The following is an 18,108-nucleotide window of genomic DNA, read 5'->3' on the forward strand; positions in this document are numbered from 1 at the left end:
GCTGTGGGTTGAACCCAGTACCTTCTGCATGCAGCTCAGAAGCTTTAACCACTGAGCTATATCCCTTCTGCCTTCTGGAAGGATAACTCCTAGAATCATAGGATTGTAGAGCTGGAAGGTACCCCCAGGGGTCATCTAGTCCAACCCCCTGCAATGCAGGAATCCTTGGGTGCTCTCCAGGTGTTGCTGGACCCCAAATCCCATCAGTCCCAATGAGGAGGGATGATGGGAGCTATATGTCAAGAAACACCTGGAAGATAACAGAGTTAGGCACCCCTTCACCTGTGGAGACTGCAGCCCTGTACCCAATGATCTGAGAGTAAACCCTGCTGGAACTCAGCGGGATTCACTTCTGAGAAAACATGCCTTGGGTTCCGCTCATCACTCTTCCATTGCTAGGCTTCTGTGTTCCAGAGGAAGTCCTGTCCTTTGCATCCCTTCCGTTTCCTGTAACGGGAGAAGCAGCGCTGTATAAAATCTCCCCTTCTGTGCCTTACACAAATCCTTGCGGGCCTGGAACTTGGCAAAGCTTTGTTGACACACCCACGCCACACATTTAAAGCCCCTCCCCCACCAGGAATCCTGGGAACTGTAGTTCAGATCTCCGGAAGCTACAATTCCCAGCACCCTTAACAAACTACAGCTTCCAGGATCCTTTTTTTTGGGGGGGGAGCCATTTGCTTTAACTGTTTGCTCTGTAGGTGACCTTTTTTCAGCAAATGAAATGTTCGTAGAGAAAGTGTTTCACTCATTGAATTCTGAGATATGCGAGTGGGGAGGCAGGTGCTTGGAGTAAGCATGTATTGTCCTCAGTGGACAGGGGGAATAATTGTCCCTCTGTTTTCTGATTGCTGCATATATGGGTTGAGGGACCTCAGGACTGAGGACTGAATTAGGCGCTCCAGGTCTCTCTCTCTCTGGGCCTCGCCGTCCTCTCTGGCCCCCTGCCCAAGCCACACCCAGTCTCCCCAGGACACACCCCTCACTAGCCCTGCTTCATACCTTCCTTGAGCACTTATCAAGTCGGAAGGGACCATAAGGGTCATCTAGTCCAGCCCCAACATGGGGCTCGAACCCACGACCCTGAGATGAAGAACCTCATACTCTACCAGTTGGGCTATTATGCCTGGCTGGAATTTGCCCATTATATGATAATGCCTCTTGCTTGCTTGGATGGAAGACAGACTGATATTTACGGGGAGGTGGGTGCACATATGGAAACCACTGACTCTTCCATAGCTGGAATGTAGCCAGCTGCACCAAGGTGAGAATTATACCTCTAGTCCAGGCATCCCGAAACTGTGGCCCTCCAGATGTTTTGGCCTACAACTCCCATGATCCCTAGCTAACAGGACCAGTGGTCAGGGATGATGGGAATTGTAGTCCAAAACATCTGGAGGGCCAAAGTTTGGGGGTGCCTGCTCAAGTCTATGCCATTTTTACCTCTGGCCCTTTCTATCACCGTCATGCGACCCCCCCCCCCACGGCTGAAAGGGGTTCCTCACCTTTGCTGTTGACTGATTCGATTTCCAGGGACTACCCCCCAACAACAACAACAAAATCTAGCTAACTTAACCTTTAAAAAACAAATATTCACGAATATTTCACATCCTGATATTTTCGTTGTGGAATCAAAAGACACAGCTGTTTCTTAATCAATTTAAGAACCACATAAATGGTGTGTGTGTGTGTTACATTCTGTTTTTCCCTGCTCCAAGGAAGTCCCACCTCACCTCCCATTCAAACAATTTGTAAATAACACCCAAGCCAGTGAGACTTCCAGGGCAATTCTATGGGCATCTACTCAGAAGTAAGTCTCACTGAGTTTCATTGGGCTCATTCCATAGCTGCCAAGTTTTCCCTTTTCTCGCGAGGAAGCCTATTCAGCATAATGGAATTTCCCTTTAAAAAAGGGAGAACTTGGCAGCTATGCTTATTCCCACCCAAGCAAGAGGGCATTGTACCCTCTGTTACATAACCCAAAGGATTTGGCTGCTACCTACAGGCAAATTATCTATCTCCCCCCACCAGCTGCATTTCCTCATTCCAGTGCTCCTTTGAAAGGCAGCAATGCAACAGGTGTAGCTTCCAACACCACCACCTCCCCGCCTAGTGATGCTGGGGTAAAGCTGCACCTGTTGCAGTTCTGCCTGGTGATGCAGCTGTTCCCTGCCAGGAAAGAGAGAGAGAGAGAGAGAGAGAGAGAGAGAGAGAGAGAGAGAGAGAGAGAGAGAGAGAGAGAGAGAGAGAGGCAGAGCAGAAGAAGAAGGGAGCAGAGAGAAAAGACACACACAAAAATAATTATGCCCGCTTCTTCATTGGCTCATTTATCGACGCTCTGTTTTAATAACAAACAAACAAAAAGCGAGAAACTCCACTCCAGCCCCACCCCTAGCCTCTCTCCACCCACCCACCCACCCCCACCCCACCAAAAAAAAAAATTGGTTCTGCAATTTCCTCGTGGCATTATGGGATGAAATAAGATGTAGACAGAGAACAGCGAGAGGAGAACGCTACGTCGCTGTGGGCCGAGGCTCTGCGGCAGCCAATGGAGGCGCAGCGTGGCTGAGCTACTGCAAGGGGAGGGGCGCCTATTTCAGCCCAGGGGGGGCCAGGGCAGGCAGCCAGAGGAGGCTCGCGGGGGGAAGAGAGCGGAGGGTGCCGGCGCTGCTGCTGCGCTGAGTAAGCGAGAGACGCTCCAACCATCTTCGCCGACAGCAGCATCGGACGCCTCGCTGGTGCTTTCCCCCTTTTCCTTTTTCTTTTTTGCAAACGGGGCAGGAACGCGCAGAGGAGTCCGGGCGTTGGGGGGCTGTAGACGCCTTTGCAACGTTGCCTTTCGACGAGCCGTGGGGGGAAGAGCGCGCCCTTAATTATTATTTTTTAAAAAATATATATATCTATATATATAAATAATTGGAGGCTTTGCCTAACACTGTGAAGGTAAGCGGTTGCAAACGGGTGACTTATTAATTCGTTTTGTTTGACCCCCCCCCCCATTGCAGAATTGCATGCGGATGGGGCGAATTTGGGACGGAGGTTTTGATTGGGGGGCTGCTTTGGGGGGGCACTCAAATAGTTGCGCGAGCAGCGAGGGGCTCTGGTCATTAGAAGTGATGGGGATACTTGATTTTGGCCGCCCCTTCTTCCTCCCGTCTTATTTTTCATTTTTTCTCTCTGTTTTAGTCCACGCCCCTTAGGCTCCTGCGCCTAGTGCAATCTCATGCATGCCTACTCGGAAGTAAACCCCCTTGAGTTCAGAAAGCCCCAGTGGGACTTTTTTAAAAAAATCACAATTATTTATAAGTAAGCGTGCAGATGATTGCAACCCAGGCTGCTTCCCTTTCCCCCCTCCCCCAAAAGTGGGCACAGCTGCTGGGTATTGAGTGTGCAATCTACCTTCCTTTGTACCAAACTTGGCAGACACGGTTTCTGTGGGTCCACCTCTTTCTGCTAACTCTGAGCTACACCCTCCCCAAAATAAATATATAGTGTGAGTGTGCAAACTGTCCTTCCACTTGGCTTTCTTGTTCACCTCTGCAGTAGTTGTGGGAGTGTTGATGGGGATGCAGCTGCTATTGTAACATTTCATTCTAGAATCAACGGGCTAGTTCTCTTTCTCCCCCCCCCCCATATATTGATTTTAAAATTAAATATTTATACTATGCCCCCCCCAAAAAAACCCCAAGGTCAAGCCTGAAATCAGACTGGAGAGTTTTTGGAGTGCTGGTAAAAAAATAAGATGCCTAAAGCCTTTCTAGGAAGCCCCTTTGTGACATAGGAGCTGGAAGGAGGATTGTTTAGCTCCTCATTGGATTGTTAACCCCTCTTGCAAAGGACAGGTTCAGGTCCGTGATATGCTTGCCTTACTCAGTACCAAGGGTGCAACAAACTTAAAAGGCTGCCTTTGCTCTTCCTAGGAGGGTTGCAGCAGAGCCAACGGGATTCTGCTGGTGCTGCCCTTGGCTTCAAAGTCCAGTGACGTCCCTGTCAGGGATGGAGGAAACCGAGATCATGGGATTGAGCATGGATCCTTCTAGAGTAGGGACTTGGAAAGCTTTAAGAAAAAAAAGGGAGGGGAAAAAAACATTGCCGAGGCCTTTTTCTAGCTGGGGAGGCTGTTGCCACCTTTGGAACCTGCAGGTGGAGCTGAACTTGGGCAGGATCCAAGGAAGATTGCATGTGTGGTGTGGCCTCAGGGGCTTACTCTACAAGCCATCCTCTCCTTGCTTCTCTCCCCCCCCCAAAAAAAGGAGAGAGGCTGTATGAAAGGGAAACTCCTCATTGCAGCAGCCTCATAGTAAGGAAAGATGCTCTCTGGAGGAAATAGAATCTCCGCTTCCCAAGTGCAGTTTTATTTACTATTGCGTATTTACACCCCACTTTTTCTGCCAAGGACCTCAAAGTGGCACCCCCGGCTCTCTTGCTTCCTTCTCCCTTTCACCCTCCTGCCAACCCCGCTAGGCTGCTCCGACTGGCACTATATCCCTGCAAGAGTAAAAGGGACTGGTTTTAATTGGCTGATGTTGTAAACAAGCCTTTTATGGCATTTGTATTTGGCTGGGCAGGTGATAACTGCACACACACACTCCCCCCCCCCCCAACCCATGCATGCGTGAACATGAGTCAGGACATTGGTCCAGCATCGTTGATGCTGCTTGGCATGGGATCTCTAGGGATGCAGGCAGAGATCCTTTCCCGGCCCTACCCAGAGATGCTGGGGATCAAACATGGGACCTTCTGCATGCTCTAATCCAGGCTTGCGGTCCTCTAGTTACTGACCTCCTTGTCACTTGGCCGTGGGGGGGGGGATTGGAGCAAAACTCTCATCACTGAGACATGAGGATGGTGTATATTGCAAGGATTCTGGGGGACGCAACCTGGGATAATGTGCCTGCCCACTATGGACATAGCCAGGATTTTTGTTGGGGGGCAGGCAGGACATTTTGGGGGGGCAGAACCGACGTGATTGGTCAGTTAAGTATTTCAATTGTTTTACTTGATCTGGGGGTGGCAGCTGCCCCCCCATGGCTATGCCCATGCTGCCCACCGTGTTGCATTCTCCTCCAGAGTCATTGCAGGGTGGTCCCAGCCAAGGAGAAGACCCCTTCCTTTATGATAGGGCTTTTGAATGAATCCCAGGGTCCCTTCACTCCCCTCCCAGCCCACTCAACTGCATGCCACACAAATTATTGAATTGTCCTCACTGTTCTAGAAGTGATGACCATAATAAGGGCGGATGGTGCACAGGGATTCCCTTTGTCCTGTCCCCAAACTCGGCCCTCTAGATGTTTTGGAACTACAACTCCCATCATCCCTAGCTAACAGGACCAGTGGTCAGGGATGATGGGAATTGTAGTCCCAAAACATCTGGAGGGTCGCATTTGGGGGTGCCTGGTCTAGCTCACTGCTGCCTGCACTGACTGGCAGATGTCTCTCCCAGCTCTACCTTAGCATTGGACATGGGACCTTCTGCATGCACAGCAGGTGCTCTAACCATTGAGCCAAGGCCCTTTTCCCCAGTGCTGTTGCAAGGGGCCTGCATGCATGTATCCAATGTAAGATCCTTTGGGGGGTCCCCCCGCCCCCCCAATATTCATGCTGTAAATATTTTATGGAGAGACTGGCTTACCCTATTAGAAGGAACTACGTAAATACCTTCCCTGGTTTTGTGTTTTTGTTTTTTAAGTTCATCTTAGCCGAGACGGGTACTTGATAAGCTTGGTGTTGAGTTCAAGTGGAACTAATATGCTGCTGGAAGAAGGGTGACCCCAGGACACGGCTGGCTGGCGGGACAATTTGGCCCTTCAACCTGTTCTGGCAACATCCCTGGCTTTGCAGCAAGTGTTCCCCTGCGGACGGTGCTTTGAATTTCTTACAGGCCAGAGGACGTAGCAATAGCATTGCCATGCACATGTATTATTTGATTCAGTATATAACGCAGCTTCCTCAATGGAAGAAAATAAAAACGAGTTAGCTAAGTCTCTTTGCTTCCCTCGATGCCCCTCGATCTTTCAAAATCGGATCTGTTTTCATTTGGGCGTTTTTCTGAGAGCATGGTAGGACACCATTGGCCTTGCCTTGGATGCTGTTCATAAACTTCCAGGGTGGTTTTGCAGTCATTGGTGTGCTTTCCGCCCCTCCTGCAGGAGAGGCCTCTCTTTCCCTCACCTGTGAAATGGGAGCAAGTGGAAGCCGAAGGAGGTGGTTGCCGGGTTGAATCCATCTCCTGCATCGGTGCCAAGAGTCCTTGCAGGCTAGCAATAACAGACTGGCTCTTCTTCTGTCTAGGACAGGTGAGGGGAACCTGTGGCCCTACAGATGTTGCTGACATGCTTCGCCTCATTGGCCAGGCTTGCTGAGGCTGATGGGAGTTGTAGTTCAACAACATCTGGAGGGCCACTGGTTCCTTGCACCAAACCCCCATAGCCTTTCAAGGGCTTTTTTGTGTGCAAAGTGGGAGTCTTCCTCTTGTTACAGTTCTAGTAAATGTAGCAGCTCCTTCATGGTAAATGCAATAATGTTGTTGTTTTTCAGGCAGAGAGGGATGCACAGGGTCGGCTTCAAACTGGGCGGGGGGGGGGACACACACACGCACACACACAAAGGTTTGGATAAACGTAACCTTGGCCATGGCTATTATGTAACGGGTTCCGGGTTCCTTCCTTGCTCTTGGATAGCGATCTTTTAACGGCTGCAACAAAACTATTCCTTCAGTCCCTTTTGAGATCCTGCCAAGAGACGGGAATCACTCTCAGCATGCAGCCTCTGTGCTTCCAGACGGAAAAACTCTTCCTCTTTTTTTTATAGTGATTGTTCATTTGTAGCAGTTATACCCCGGACTTAATGCCAAAAAGGGGGGGGGGGCTTTATGGAGCAGCTTGCAGAAATCTGTACAGTATTAAGACACCCCCCCACCCTCAGGCTTACAACAGAAAAGTCATGACACATGAGGAAAAAGAATGGGGAGGGAGGAGGGGAAAGCAAGCTCAAGCACATGTTAGTAGTGGTTGGCCTTTAAGGAAACTGGCTTGCTTGCCCTTAGCTGCAGTGTGTAAAAAGCTGTGTGTAAAAAGCTGGATAAGCTGCTGACTATATAGTTGAAGATTTTCCACGTAGCTCTTCCATAGAAGGACTGTGTATGTGTGCAGGGGAGGAGGGGTCAGTTAATCAGCTTGCTGTTCACACCTTTTGTTCCTTGAGTATCTCCTTGCTGACTGACTACCCCAGCCACATATCTGCTATGAATGCAGGGAGCTGCTTTATACCAGTTTAAGAATGCTCGTCCATCGACCCCAGTGTTGTCTGCTCTGGCTGGCAGCAGCTACCTGATCCTCCTCCTCCTAATGGGAGATGTCGTGGATTAAAGCTGGGCCCAGGTGCGCACCCAGCTCTGGGTGCTCTTCTCCTGAGCTGGGCCCCCTTCCCAAATCTTTGAATTTGATAGTTACGACTATTTCGAGAGCAAAGGGTGGGGAACCTTTTTCTTCACCCTTTTGCAGGACCTTCCAGGGGCCACAGGGCAGTGGTGGGCGGGGCTGGAGGAGAAAGTTGGTGGGGCCAAGCATATAAATGTTGACTGATGTAGTTTGTACATCAGGGCTGGTTTCTACACATTCAAACACACCTGTCCTCCATCCATGCAAGCAACAAGCAGCATCAGAGTTTCAGGGCACATTCCAGGCTGCTGTTCCTCACTCCTGTTCAAGAGATTCCTGCAAACTGGTTCTGGTAAGGCTCAGGGCTTCTTGTTAACACCACCCTGTGTCTTCCACGTTGCAACCATTCTGGCATTTCTCCTTAACACTGCAGGGGACTGGGGAATGCTTACGATTCTGGGTGGATAAGGTTTGGTATTTGCAAAGTGAGTTTAACTCCTCCTGCAGGCAGGGGAAACTGGGGTGGTGTCCGCTGAGTAAACTCTGGCTCGCTCCTTGCTTTCTAAATGGCCGTGGATTAGAGAACCCCAGGAACTGTCGTTCTGCGATGGTTGCTGGGGAATCTCCTGATTGCGATGAGCTTCCACTGGAGTGAAAGCTCTTCCAGAAATCTTTTGAAGAGCAGCAGAAAGACCCTGCTAGTCAGTGTCCTGTTCTCGCAGTGACCAATCAGAAGCCCATGGGAAGCCCGTAAGCAGGGTCCCCCCTCCCCCATGGATCCCCCTACACCTGGTATTCACACCTGGTGTTCTGCCTCTGATAGTAGAGCTAGAACTTACCTATGGCTCCCAGCCAAAATGGCTATCTATTTGTTTATGCTAAGTGGAACATGGTGTGTGGCACAAATTAACAGGCTGTGGATTGGCAGGCAGGCAGCATGTCAATCATGTGGACTAGTAATTTAGTTTTAAAAGTCTGGCTTAACTGTCACAACTTCTACTCTGTCATGGGAATTAACCATGAATTAACTGCTGGGCGGTTTCTAATGTTCCTAAAAGATGTCCGTTGGGAAGGGGTGTGAGTGATGTGATTGAGCAGCCTTTTAAAAAAACAACCGCAACCACAGCCCTGGTTATTACATTTGTAATCTGGACGTGCCCACAGAGACCGACCTCACTTCTTCCTTGCAGCATTTGCACCTGTGGCTCAACCCTTTTGTGGCTTTGCATTGTTTGTGGTTAAGGCAGCTGAGTAGAGACTCTCTCCACCCACCCCAGTGAAAGACTGTGGGTGATTGGCTATGTAAACTGACATTTATGAACAAGCTTGTGTGTGGCCAAGTTATTTCAGTGGGTGGTGCCTGCATGCATTAGTGTGGGCATTGAAAGCTTTGGAAACTGCAGCTCTTGTGATCTGTTGGTAGAGCCTTGCAAGGAAATGCTGACCTTCAGCCTTTGAATGTTGGGTGGGGAGGGTTAAGGGTCCTGTTTATGCTGTGCCAGTGTGGGGTGTGGTCTACAATGGGTGGGGAACTTTTTGGCTCCCAGGGCAGGATTCTTCTGGGATCAGCCTTGCAGGCCAAGTTGGACAGAGTTGCCAACCTGCCAATGACCTGGCGTCAGGTGCAAGGTTCTTTGAAGCTGGGGTTTCAAAGCACCTTGCAAGGAGCTGCTATAACCAAAGGTCCCTCCCCTTCATTTTAGCAGGGGGTTCTATGCAAACTCCTTGAACTGGGGAGAAGCTTGCATGGAATCCTGAAGAACTGAGCAGGATTTAACTCCCCGGGCATCTGCTGGTGAGCAGGAAGTTAAATCCTGTTTGCTTTCTCTGCCCATGCCTGTTCCCTGCTGAGAACTGGAGGTGCACAGCCAATGCAGGATTTAACTCATGACATGGGTGGGCAGTTGTGGTCTTGAGGAGCTTACAAATCTAGCATTGCCCATAAGAGATGGAAATGGAGGTGAGAGAGCCAATAATGGAAGCGTCTACAGTCATTTCGGTTACATGTATTCATAGCTCAGTTATAGTGGAGTAATGGAGGAGGAAGAGGGTTTGATATGAGAGAGAGAGAGATGAAGGGGAAAGATGGCATTGTTCTGGTTTGTTGTCTTCAGAGCAGCACCTAGCAGAGTTCAAGGTGCCCTATAGGCACACAGCCCTCTATGCCTTGGGATCAGGATGCCTTAAAAAGTCTCACCCCTTGTATACTCAGCTGGTCACTGTGCTCTGCAGGAGAGAGGTCTGTTCTACACAGAGCAGGAGTTGGACCTTTAGGGTGGAGTCCGCTACCCTTTGGGATTCCATCTTGTTGTGTATCAGACGGGCACCATCTCTATTGTTATCTTTGGTGGTCCTTCTTCCTCTTTCAAAGAGCCTTCCAAGTGGAGATTTTTGTCCCAGTTGTCACATGTTTTGGATTTTTAAATGGTCTTCACAGGTGCAGTTTTAACTGTATGCTGGTAGGTAAGAAAGGGGTTGACTCTGCCTGCTGGAGGGAGGCCAGGATGGGGAATCTGAAGGCAACATATGGTAGTCCCACCCCCAGAGGTTAGATCCTTCACCAGGTCCCCCAAACTCGCACCCTCAAGGAGGGTTTTTGGTTCCCCCCCTCCCAATTTTATCCTTGCAACGACCTTGGAGGTAGGTTAGGCTGAGAGAGGGTGATTGGCCCAAGGTCACCCAGTGAGTTGCTTGACTGGGTGAGGATTTGAACGTCCCGGCCTCCCAGGTCCTGTTTGAACACTCTTTAACCACTGCACATCCTGGCTGGTGGGAGTTGGGGAGTCCCAGGGACATCTAGAGGACACCAGGTTGGGGAACACTTTCTGTTTTTATAAAAGAGGCCCAGTGTGGCAGTGCAAATCTGCATTAAAACGTCAAGGATTTCAGCTGTGGTGTCCGGTTCAAAGAAGGTGCAGAACAGGGGCTTGTGAACCGTTGCATCTGAGGCTGCCAGTGGACTGTTGTCTTCTGGTTTTCCTTTTCCTCCTACCCAGTAAAGCCAGATCTTGATTGCACTAAAGTCCGGTCTGCACTATACATTTAAAGCAGTATCATACCACTTTAAACAGTTGCAGCTTCCCCCAAAGAATCCTGGGAACTGTTGCTTTGTTAAGGGTCCCGGGAGTTGTGAAGAGTCTCCCTCACAGAGCTGCATTCTTCCCAAGGGATTCTGGAAATTCTAGCTCTGGGAGGGGAATAGGGATTTTTTGGGGGGTGAAGCCTCGACTGTTTAGTGTGGTAGGATACTGTTTTAAATGTACAGTTTCCCATTGGGGCCTAGCTCTCGAAGTGTCTGATAGAAGGGAACAGCTTATTCACCCCCTCTGGGCTGCTTTCGGACAGGTTCGCCCTTCCTTGCCACCTGGAACAGCTTTACAACTTGATGTCTGCTGACCAGGTGCACTGGGCCCAATTCTGACGCCCTATCCAAAAGCATCTTAGGCCGATAGGAAGCAGCCTTAATAGTGAGTCATAGCATTGATCCTGACTTGTTTACTATTGTCTAAACCAGGCACCCCCAAACTCGATCCTCCAGATGTTTTGGGACTACAACTCCCACCATCCCTGGCCACTGGTCCTGTTAGCTAGGGATGATGGGAGTTGTAGTCCCAAAACATCTGGAGGGCTGAGTTTGGGGGGTGCCTGGTCTAAACTGACTGGCAGCGACTCTCCAGGGTTTGGGGCAGCGAATCTTTCCAAGTCCCACCTGGAGAGGCCAGAGATTGGACCTGAGACCTTCTGCATGAAAAGCAGGTGCTCTGCCAATGAGCTGAGGCCCCTTTCTCTTGGCCTGAAATCTTGGTGGTCTGGCAATTACAGAGCATGTGGGTTCAGCATAAGGTGGGACAGGTCTGACTCAGTTGCTATAGGTTTGCTGACTAGGTAGAAATGGTGGTTTTGCAAGCAACAGCCTGACTTCATCAGATCAGGCGTTAAGGTGCCTGCAGCCCTCCAGATATTGCTGGACTTACAACTCTGGCCAACCCTGACCATTGGCCATGCTAGTTGGGGCTGATGGGAGTTGTAGTCTTAGCAACACTAGGTACTCTATCCTTGCTATAGAGTGAACAATAGAGGATTTCTCCAAGAACTCTTAGCATCTACCAATGGCAGTGGAAGTGAGAGCTGCGGAGGTGTGTTTGCAGTGTTCAGTTCTTGCGTCGAGAGTGCATTTGCGTGGATGCCTGGTGCTGATAGAGCAGGCCTGCGCAAAATTCGACACACCAAACTGCCCCCTTCCCCAGTCACAAAGGGAGGACCACTTGCTTAAAAACTCGTATTTTCTCAAGCAGGTTGGACTGAAATAGATGGAGGGAGGGTCGCTGGCATGCCAGAATAAACGGCTGCACTGCTTTACAGTGCAGAGTGTGCTTTTCTTGTGGACTAGCCCCATGTGTGAACCTGTTTTGAAAGCTGGTAGAGAAGCAGCAGTGGCGGCTCATCCACTGGAGTGGACGCAGCACAGCTTGAGTCTGCCCCTCAACCCAACCCTGCCTCCTTGCAAGCCGCCTGTCAGGGAGCCTCAGGGAGCCTCAGCCCATCCTCCACACCAGCACCTTGACCAGTGAGAGCAGCAGCAGCGGGTCAGGTGGGGGAAATGAGGAAGTTAGCGGGATGGAGCAGTTAAGGCTCAGCGATGTTGGAGAGCCCCAGGTGGAGGAGAGCAGGCAGCCACTTCCGTCGCCTGATTTAAGGCGCGTGCCGAAGCGTAAGGTCAGGGGGGCAGTGTTTTGGGGTTCCCAAGCTTATCTGCTGGTCACGTAGCAGGAGGCGTCCACTCCCGGATTCTGCGAGTGACTGATAGGTCATGTTCTTTACCATCTTTGCACTGTAAATACTATGCACGATAAAACTTAAAGACAGAGCAGACTCGGACGTTGTTACTCAGGAGTAGCCGCAACAGCACACTTACACCGCCATTCCAAGGGGTGGCGCCGTGGCAGACCCGTGGTGGTCTGCAGCGTGACTTGACCTTCCTCTCTGGCTTCCTCCTGGCAGGTCCATCATGTCTGACAGAAAGGCAGTGATCAAGAATGCGGACATGTCCGAGGACATGCAGCAGGATGCAGTCGATTGTGCCACTCAGGCCATGGAGAAGTACAACATAGAAAAGGACATAGCGGCATACATCAAAAAGGTATTGTGGCCCCCGCACTTGGGAGAGACGAAAAAGAGCCTTGATTGGGTGAGCTCAGTTTCATCAGTCGCATTCTGCCATGGCAAGGCAGATGCTCCGAGGAAGTGAACAGGGCATGTGGTCACCAGCCCTCCGTTCCTGTTATTTTTAGCTAACCCTTTTCTTGGCAGCTGGCAAAGTTCTGAACCATTGCAATGTAGGTTCAGATCCTCACTTGGTCTTGAAGCTTACTGTCCAGTTGCCGCCTCTCTCAACCGAACCTACATCACATGGCTGTTGTGGGGATTGAATGAGGAGGGTGAGAAACATCTGCCACCTTGAGCTCTTTAGAGCGAAGGTAGGATGCAAATGCAGTAGAATAATAAATACAGTGGTACCTCGGTTTACGAACTTGATCCGTTCCGGAAGTCCGTTCTTAAGCCGAAACCGTTCTTAAACCAGGGCACACTTTCCCTAATGAGGCTTCCCTCCGCCGTTACCCTTCCACAGTTCGGATTCCGTTCTTAGACTGAGGTAAAGTTCGCAAACCAGGACACTACTTCCGGTTTTGCGGTGTTCGTAAACCGAATGGTTCATAAACAGGGCTGTTCTTAAACCCAGGTACCACTGTAATAATAAACCATACTATTTTTTTATTTATACCCCGCCCATCTGGCTGGGTTGCCCCAGCCACTCTGGGCGGCTTCCAACACATAGAAAAATAATAAAACACCAAACATTAATAGTAACAATCTGATTCAGTAAGAATAAGATAAAACATATTGTGGACTAATATTGTGAGTTACCAACTTTTACCCTGCATGTTTTAGCAGGAATTGAATTGAGAAAGCAGGATTATAGGCTGCTATCCTTGATGGAATTGTATAATCCCATTTTTATTTGCTTCCAAATTATTTTTTTATTACAATTAATTAAATTTGTATGCTGCCCTTTACCTGTAGATCTCAGGGCAGTTCACAACATAGAATTGCAATATAAAAAATACAAAATACATAATAAAAATAAGAACGGAAAGAAACCAGTAACGCCCCTCACCTTATTTTTTGGCTACCTCCCTGCTGGGAAACAATGTCCAAAACATCTTAGAATCATAGAATTGTAGAGTTTGAAGGGGCCACGAGGGTCATCTGATTCAACCCCTTGCAATGCAGGAATCTTTTGCCCAAGGTGGGGCTCAAACCCATGACCCTGAGATTAAGACCTTGCAAGACCTCTTTAAAATAAAGCCACTGACTGGGTACATGTGCTAATGGACTTCATGTGGCTGTCTGCCTGTCACTTAACAGCCAGGTAAGGGTGTGGCAAAAGTCAAGGCCGCCTTTTTATTTCAGCGTACAGTATTAATAATATTTATAAGGTACCACTGTATATGGCTTAATATGCAGAATCGGTCAGCGATTCACATTAAAACACCAGTAAGTTCATCTCCACCCCCCAGCCAGAAATACACAGAAACCAATGGAAACAAAATTCCTAAATAAGAAAATAAAGGAAGTGTGTAAAGAAGTGTGCATGCACACGAAAGCTCATACCAATGACAAACTTAGTTGGTCTCTAAAGTGCTGCTGGAAGGAATTTTTTTATTTTGTTTCAACTACGTCAGACCAACATGGCTACCTACCTGTAACTAAGAAAATAAAGTAAAATGTTAAACAATAAAACAACACTGCAATGTCTCCCGTGAGCTGGGGAAAACCTGTCTTTGGAAATGGGTATTTAGGAGGCCCGTTACACTTTTCACTGTTTCTGCCTTGATATAAATGTTCTGTTCTAGAGAGTTTCTCTCTCCGCTGTCAGAGGAAGTAAGCCCCTGAATGCCGGTTTTTGGGAAGAGCTACTGGTACACTCTGCACTCAATATTCCTGCATCGCAGGGGGTTGAACTAGATGACCCTTGCGGTCCCTTCTAACTCTACAATTCTATGAAATTCACTATAACCGAAAAGTTTTGTTCATCGCATTTATATCCCACCTATTTCTCCAAGGAACTCAAGGTGGCGTACGTGGTTTTCACCTCCCTCATATAATCCCCACAACAGCCCTGTGAGGCAGGTTAGGCTGAGAGTCGGCGACCATCCCAAGGTCACCCAATGAGCTTCGTGGCTGAGTGGGGATTTGAACCCTGGTTTTCAAGGTCCTGCACCCATGGCTTTCGGCTCTGATTGGAAGCGACCTTATACTGACCCATTGGTCCATCTAACTCAGTATTGTCTACACCAGGGGTCGGCAACCTAAGGCCCATGGGCCACGAGCTGCCCACGGGGGCCGTTTTACCAGCCCACGAGCCGCCCACTCGGCGAGTCCCTGCGCGCTGCGCTAAACCGGTGCAGCACAGGGACTTGCTTTGTGGAGCTGGAAATCGCGCAGATGCTGGAAATCGTGTCTGCGCAGATGCTGGAAATAGCGGGTGCACCCGCAATCCGGCCCCCGGAGGGGGCTCCGTGGCAGTGAACCGACTCGGGCAAGATAAGCCTTGCCGACCCCAGGTCTACACTGACTGGCAGCGGGGGTTTGGACAGGGAATCTCCCCCAGCCCTACCTGGGGATTGAACTTGGGACCTTCTGTGCCTGGTGCTACATTTCTAGAAGATACTGACTGACAAACTCACACGTCACTTGGGGATTAGTTGCCTAACTATGTTCTGTGAAACACTGCAAAGCATTATGGGAGGCACCTCTTCAATGTAGCTGTTCGTTCTATCAATATGTCTCAAGCTGGTCTCTGGGTGGGTTGGACTCCAAAACTGTATTGATCAGGGGTCACCAAACTAAGGCCCGGGGGCCGGATGCAGCCCAATAGCCTTCTAAATCCGGCCCGTGGACGGTTCGGGAATCAGCATGTTTTTACATGAGTAGAATGTGTTCTTTTATTTAAAATGCATCTCTGGTTATTTGTGGGGCATAGGAATTCATATATTTTTTTTCCAAAATATAGTCCGTGCCCCCCCCAAGGTCTGAGGGTCTGAGGGACAGTGGACCGGCCCCCTGCTGAAAAAGTTTGCTGACCCTTGGTATTGATCCTACTGCAGAAACTACCATCTTCTCTCCCCCCCCCCCCAGTTGAAGGAAACAATGCAGGGGTTGCCCAGGAGTAGGGGTGTGTGAGGATGGGCCTAGCGCTTGGGAGGCTCTGGGCTCTGAAAGACCCTTCCCGATTCCTGTATCAGGTGTTGAGATGTAATCTCCTTGGGGCACAGATCTGCCTCCTTTTGATGCTGTTGCATTTCAGTAACTTTCTCTCTTCTCTCCCCCCTTCTCTCTCTGTCTCCCCCCTTTCCCCCTCCCCATTCAGGAATTTGACAAGAAATACAACCCCACTTGGCACTGCATCGTGGGCAGGAATTTCGGCAGCTACGTAACACACGAGACGAAGCATTTCATTTATTTCTATTTGGGCCAGGTTGCAATTCTCCTCTTCAAGTCAGGCTAGGAGGCAGGCAGACGGCAGTGGAGTGGGGACGATGACGGCGGGCGAGGAACATGGACTGTAGTGCACTGAAGGTGGGGGCCCAGGAACCCTTCAACCATGGTTGCGCCGCTGCATGGACTGTAAACTATATTTAATGTGTATATGTTGCAGTAAAAACACCACCTAAAATTCTGTTCGTTTTTTTGTTTTTGTTTTTGGTTGCCTGGGAGAAGCAAGGCAACAACATCTTTTTCATGTTCCTTGTTTTCGGTTTCTGCTCTTTTTTCTTTCTTTCTTTCTTTTTCAATTTTCTTTTGCACTAGGAGAACTGTAAAAAATAAATAAATTAAAAATGCTTCAACAAATGGCCTTTAAGCGGGAAGGAGAAATGAAATAAAAAGAATATCTCTACAATTCCATTCAAGAAATCCTTTGGTTTTTAAATTCCTTTTGAAAGGTTCAGAAGCTGGCTGTAAGCAGACAAAAAAAAAGTGGAAATTAAGGTTTGGAATCTGGCTTGAAATGAGGTACTCAATGTTTTGTTTCTTTTTTTAAAAAAAATCCAGCCTGCTTTTCTGTCCCCAAAGAGTGCATTGTTCTCCTTTTTAAGTTGCCTCTGCTGTAAAAGGGGAAAAGGTGGTCTTTTTTTGTTTCTTCTTGATCCAAAACTGTCTCTCAGACATGCCTAATATTTGACAGTAAAAATGGGTGACAGCTGGTATTTAGCTGTAAAATGGAATTTTAAGTGCCGTATTTCCGAAGTGGGTTGTCCTGGTCTGAAATACATTATTGCACCCCCACCCCACCCCGCCCCCAGAAAGCCATTTCAAAGGGAGCTGCCTCATATTTTTGTGCTGAAGTATTGGCTGGGCACGTGGCCCAGCCATGTGTCTTCATGATGCAAGAAAACTGTGACCAGGCCTCTCCTCATCCCAGTTTGAGTCAGCGTTGCCTTATTTGCCACCTCGCTTCCAGTCACTTGTTTAGTGTGGGAAGACCCTCTTCCAAATCGGTGGCTCGGTGTTGGCTGTGCTTTTAGTCTGCCTCTGCTTTTAACTCTGAGACACGCAATCTCCACATAACTCCCAACATTGTGGCTGATGTACAGAAGCCCTTTCCTGGTCGTTTTGTGTCTCCCCCCACCCTCAACATTTTTGAGAAGCAGATTGTATGATTTCAGTTCTATAGCAAAGGTGTCCACCTGCTCCAGGGGCCCTTCTCTGTTTTTCTTTTGCAAGATCATTCCTTGGACGTGCTTTTTTAGCCAAAACATCTAGTTGCTTTTGCAGTCAAGAAGTCTACAAATTAGATGGGGAAAGGAACCACTCCGACCTCCCCCCTCCTCAAAAATAACCTAAGGAGTTGGAACTGTCTCCAGAGCTTAGATCATAAGGAGATGGGGATTCATCTGTGCTTGTATAACCTGGGATTTGGCGGGAAGGAAAGCATGTCAATAACTTTTTCTCCCTTTTGGCTGTGAAAAAAATAAAACAAGGGTGACCCAGACTGTCTCTGAAAAACACTTTTGTGGTGTCTGTGCGACAATCTAAAGTATGCCTAAAAGTATCATAGTTTTGTTAGAACCAACTTGTTAACACCCCCTTCCTGCAGGAAAAAAAAACACACCACAGGAGGTGGATGTAGCTCTTCTATTTGATGATAACTTACGTCTCTCATCTAAAGATGTCAGAGGGCGGAAGAGGAACTGCCTTGGTCATGCTCACACAGAAAATTCACTCTCCGGAAAAGGAAGTTTTCCCACTGTCCCAGCCTGCATGAGTCTTAACTGGGGATATGTTGATACTTCATGGAGTGCAAAATACCTTCCTAACTGCATATGCTTGAAATGAAACATTTCTTTCTTTTTCAAAAACATTAGAACACATACAGAGCAGGAATTGGCACATTTAAGAACAGTGTCCAGTTTTAGTTACAGGTAGGTAGCCGTGTTGGTCTGAGTCGAAGCAAAATAAAAAAATTCCTTCAGTAGCACCTTAAAGACCAACTAAGTTTTTATTTTAGTATGCACACTTCTTCAGATACCAGTGTCCAGTTTGTTTGTTTTTTAATACTTGAGGCTGATGAGAGACTAGAGTGCAAGGGATTGTGGGATGAGCTTTGCACCTTACCCTGACCATCTCCAAGGCTAAAATGAGGCAACATGCATTTTAAGCGTCCCGC

The 18,108-nt window shown here is 48.7% G+C and overlaps 1 protein-coding gene across 1 annotated transcript; it reads left to right on the top strand.

Moving 5' to 3' along the window:
* Positions 1-2,640: 2,640 nt before the first annotated feature.
* On the top strand, positions 2,641-16,346 carry DYNLL2 (dynein light chain LC8-type 2). Its single transcript, XM_035139685.3, has 3 exons — positions 2,641-2,943; positions 12,381-12,519; positions 15,811-16,346. The coding sequence occupies exons 2-3, from the start codon at positions 12,388-12,390 to the stop codon at positions 15,946-15,948; spliced, it is 270 nt and encodes an 89-aa protein (XP_034995576.1). The 5' UTR covers positions 2,641-2,943; positions 12,381-12,387; the 3' UTR covers positions 15,949-16,346.
* The last annotated feature ends 1,762 nt before the right edge of the window (positions 16,347-18,108 follow it).

The sequence above is a fragment of the Zootoca vivipara genome, chromosome 14 (assembly GCF_965207765.1).
Source record: "Zootoca vivipara chromosome 14, rZooViv2.hap1.1, whole genome shotgun sequence".
Taxonomy (NCBI): domain Eukaryota; kingdom Metazoa; phylum Chordata; class Lepidosauria; order Squamata; family Lacertidae; genus Zootoca; species Zootoca vivipara.

What these genes read in the sequence shown, in the direction of transcription:
- DYNLL2 (XM_035139685.3), top strand. Translation starts at nt 12,388, where the DNA reads ATGTCTGACAGAAAGGCAGTGATCAAGAATGCGGACATGTCCGAGGAC. An exon ending in TAGCGGCATACATCAAAAAG is followed by an intron (nt 12,520 to 15,810) that starts GTATTGTGGCCC and finishes CTCCCCATTCAG; the next exon opens with GAATTTGACAAGAAATACAA.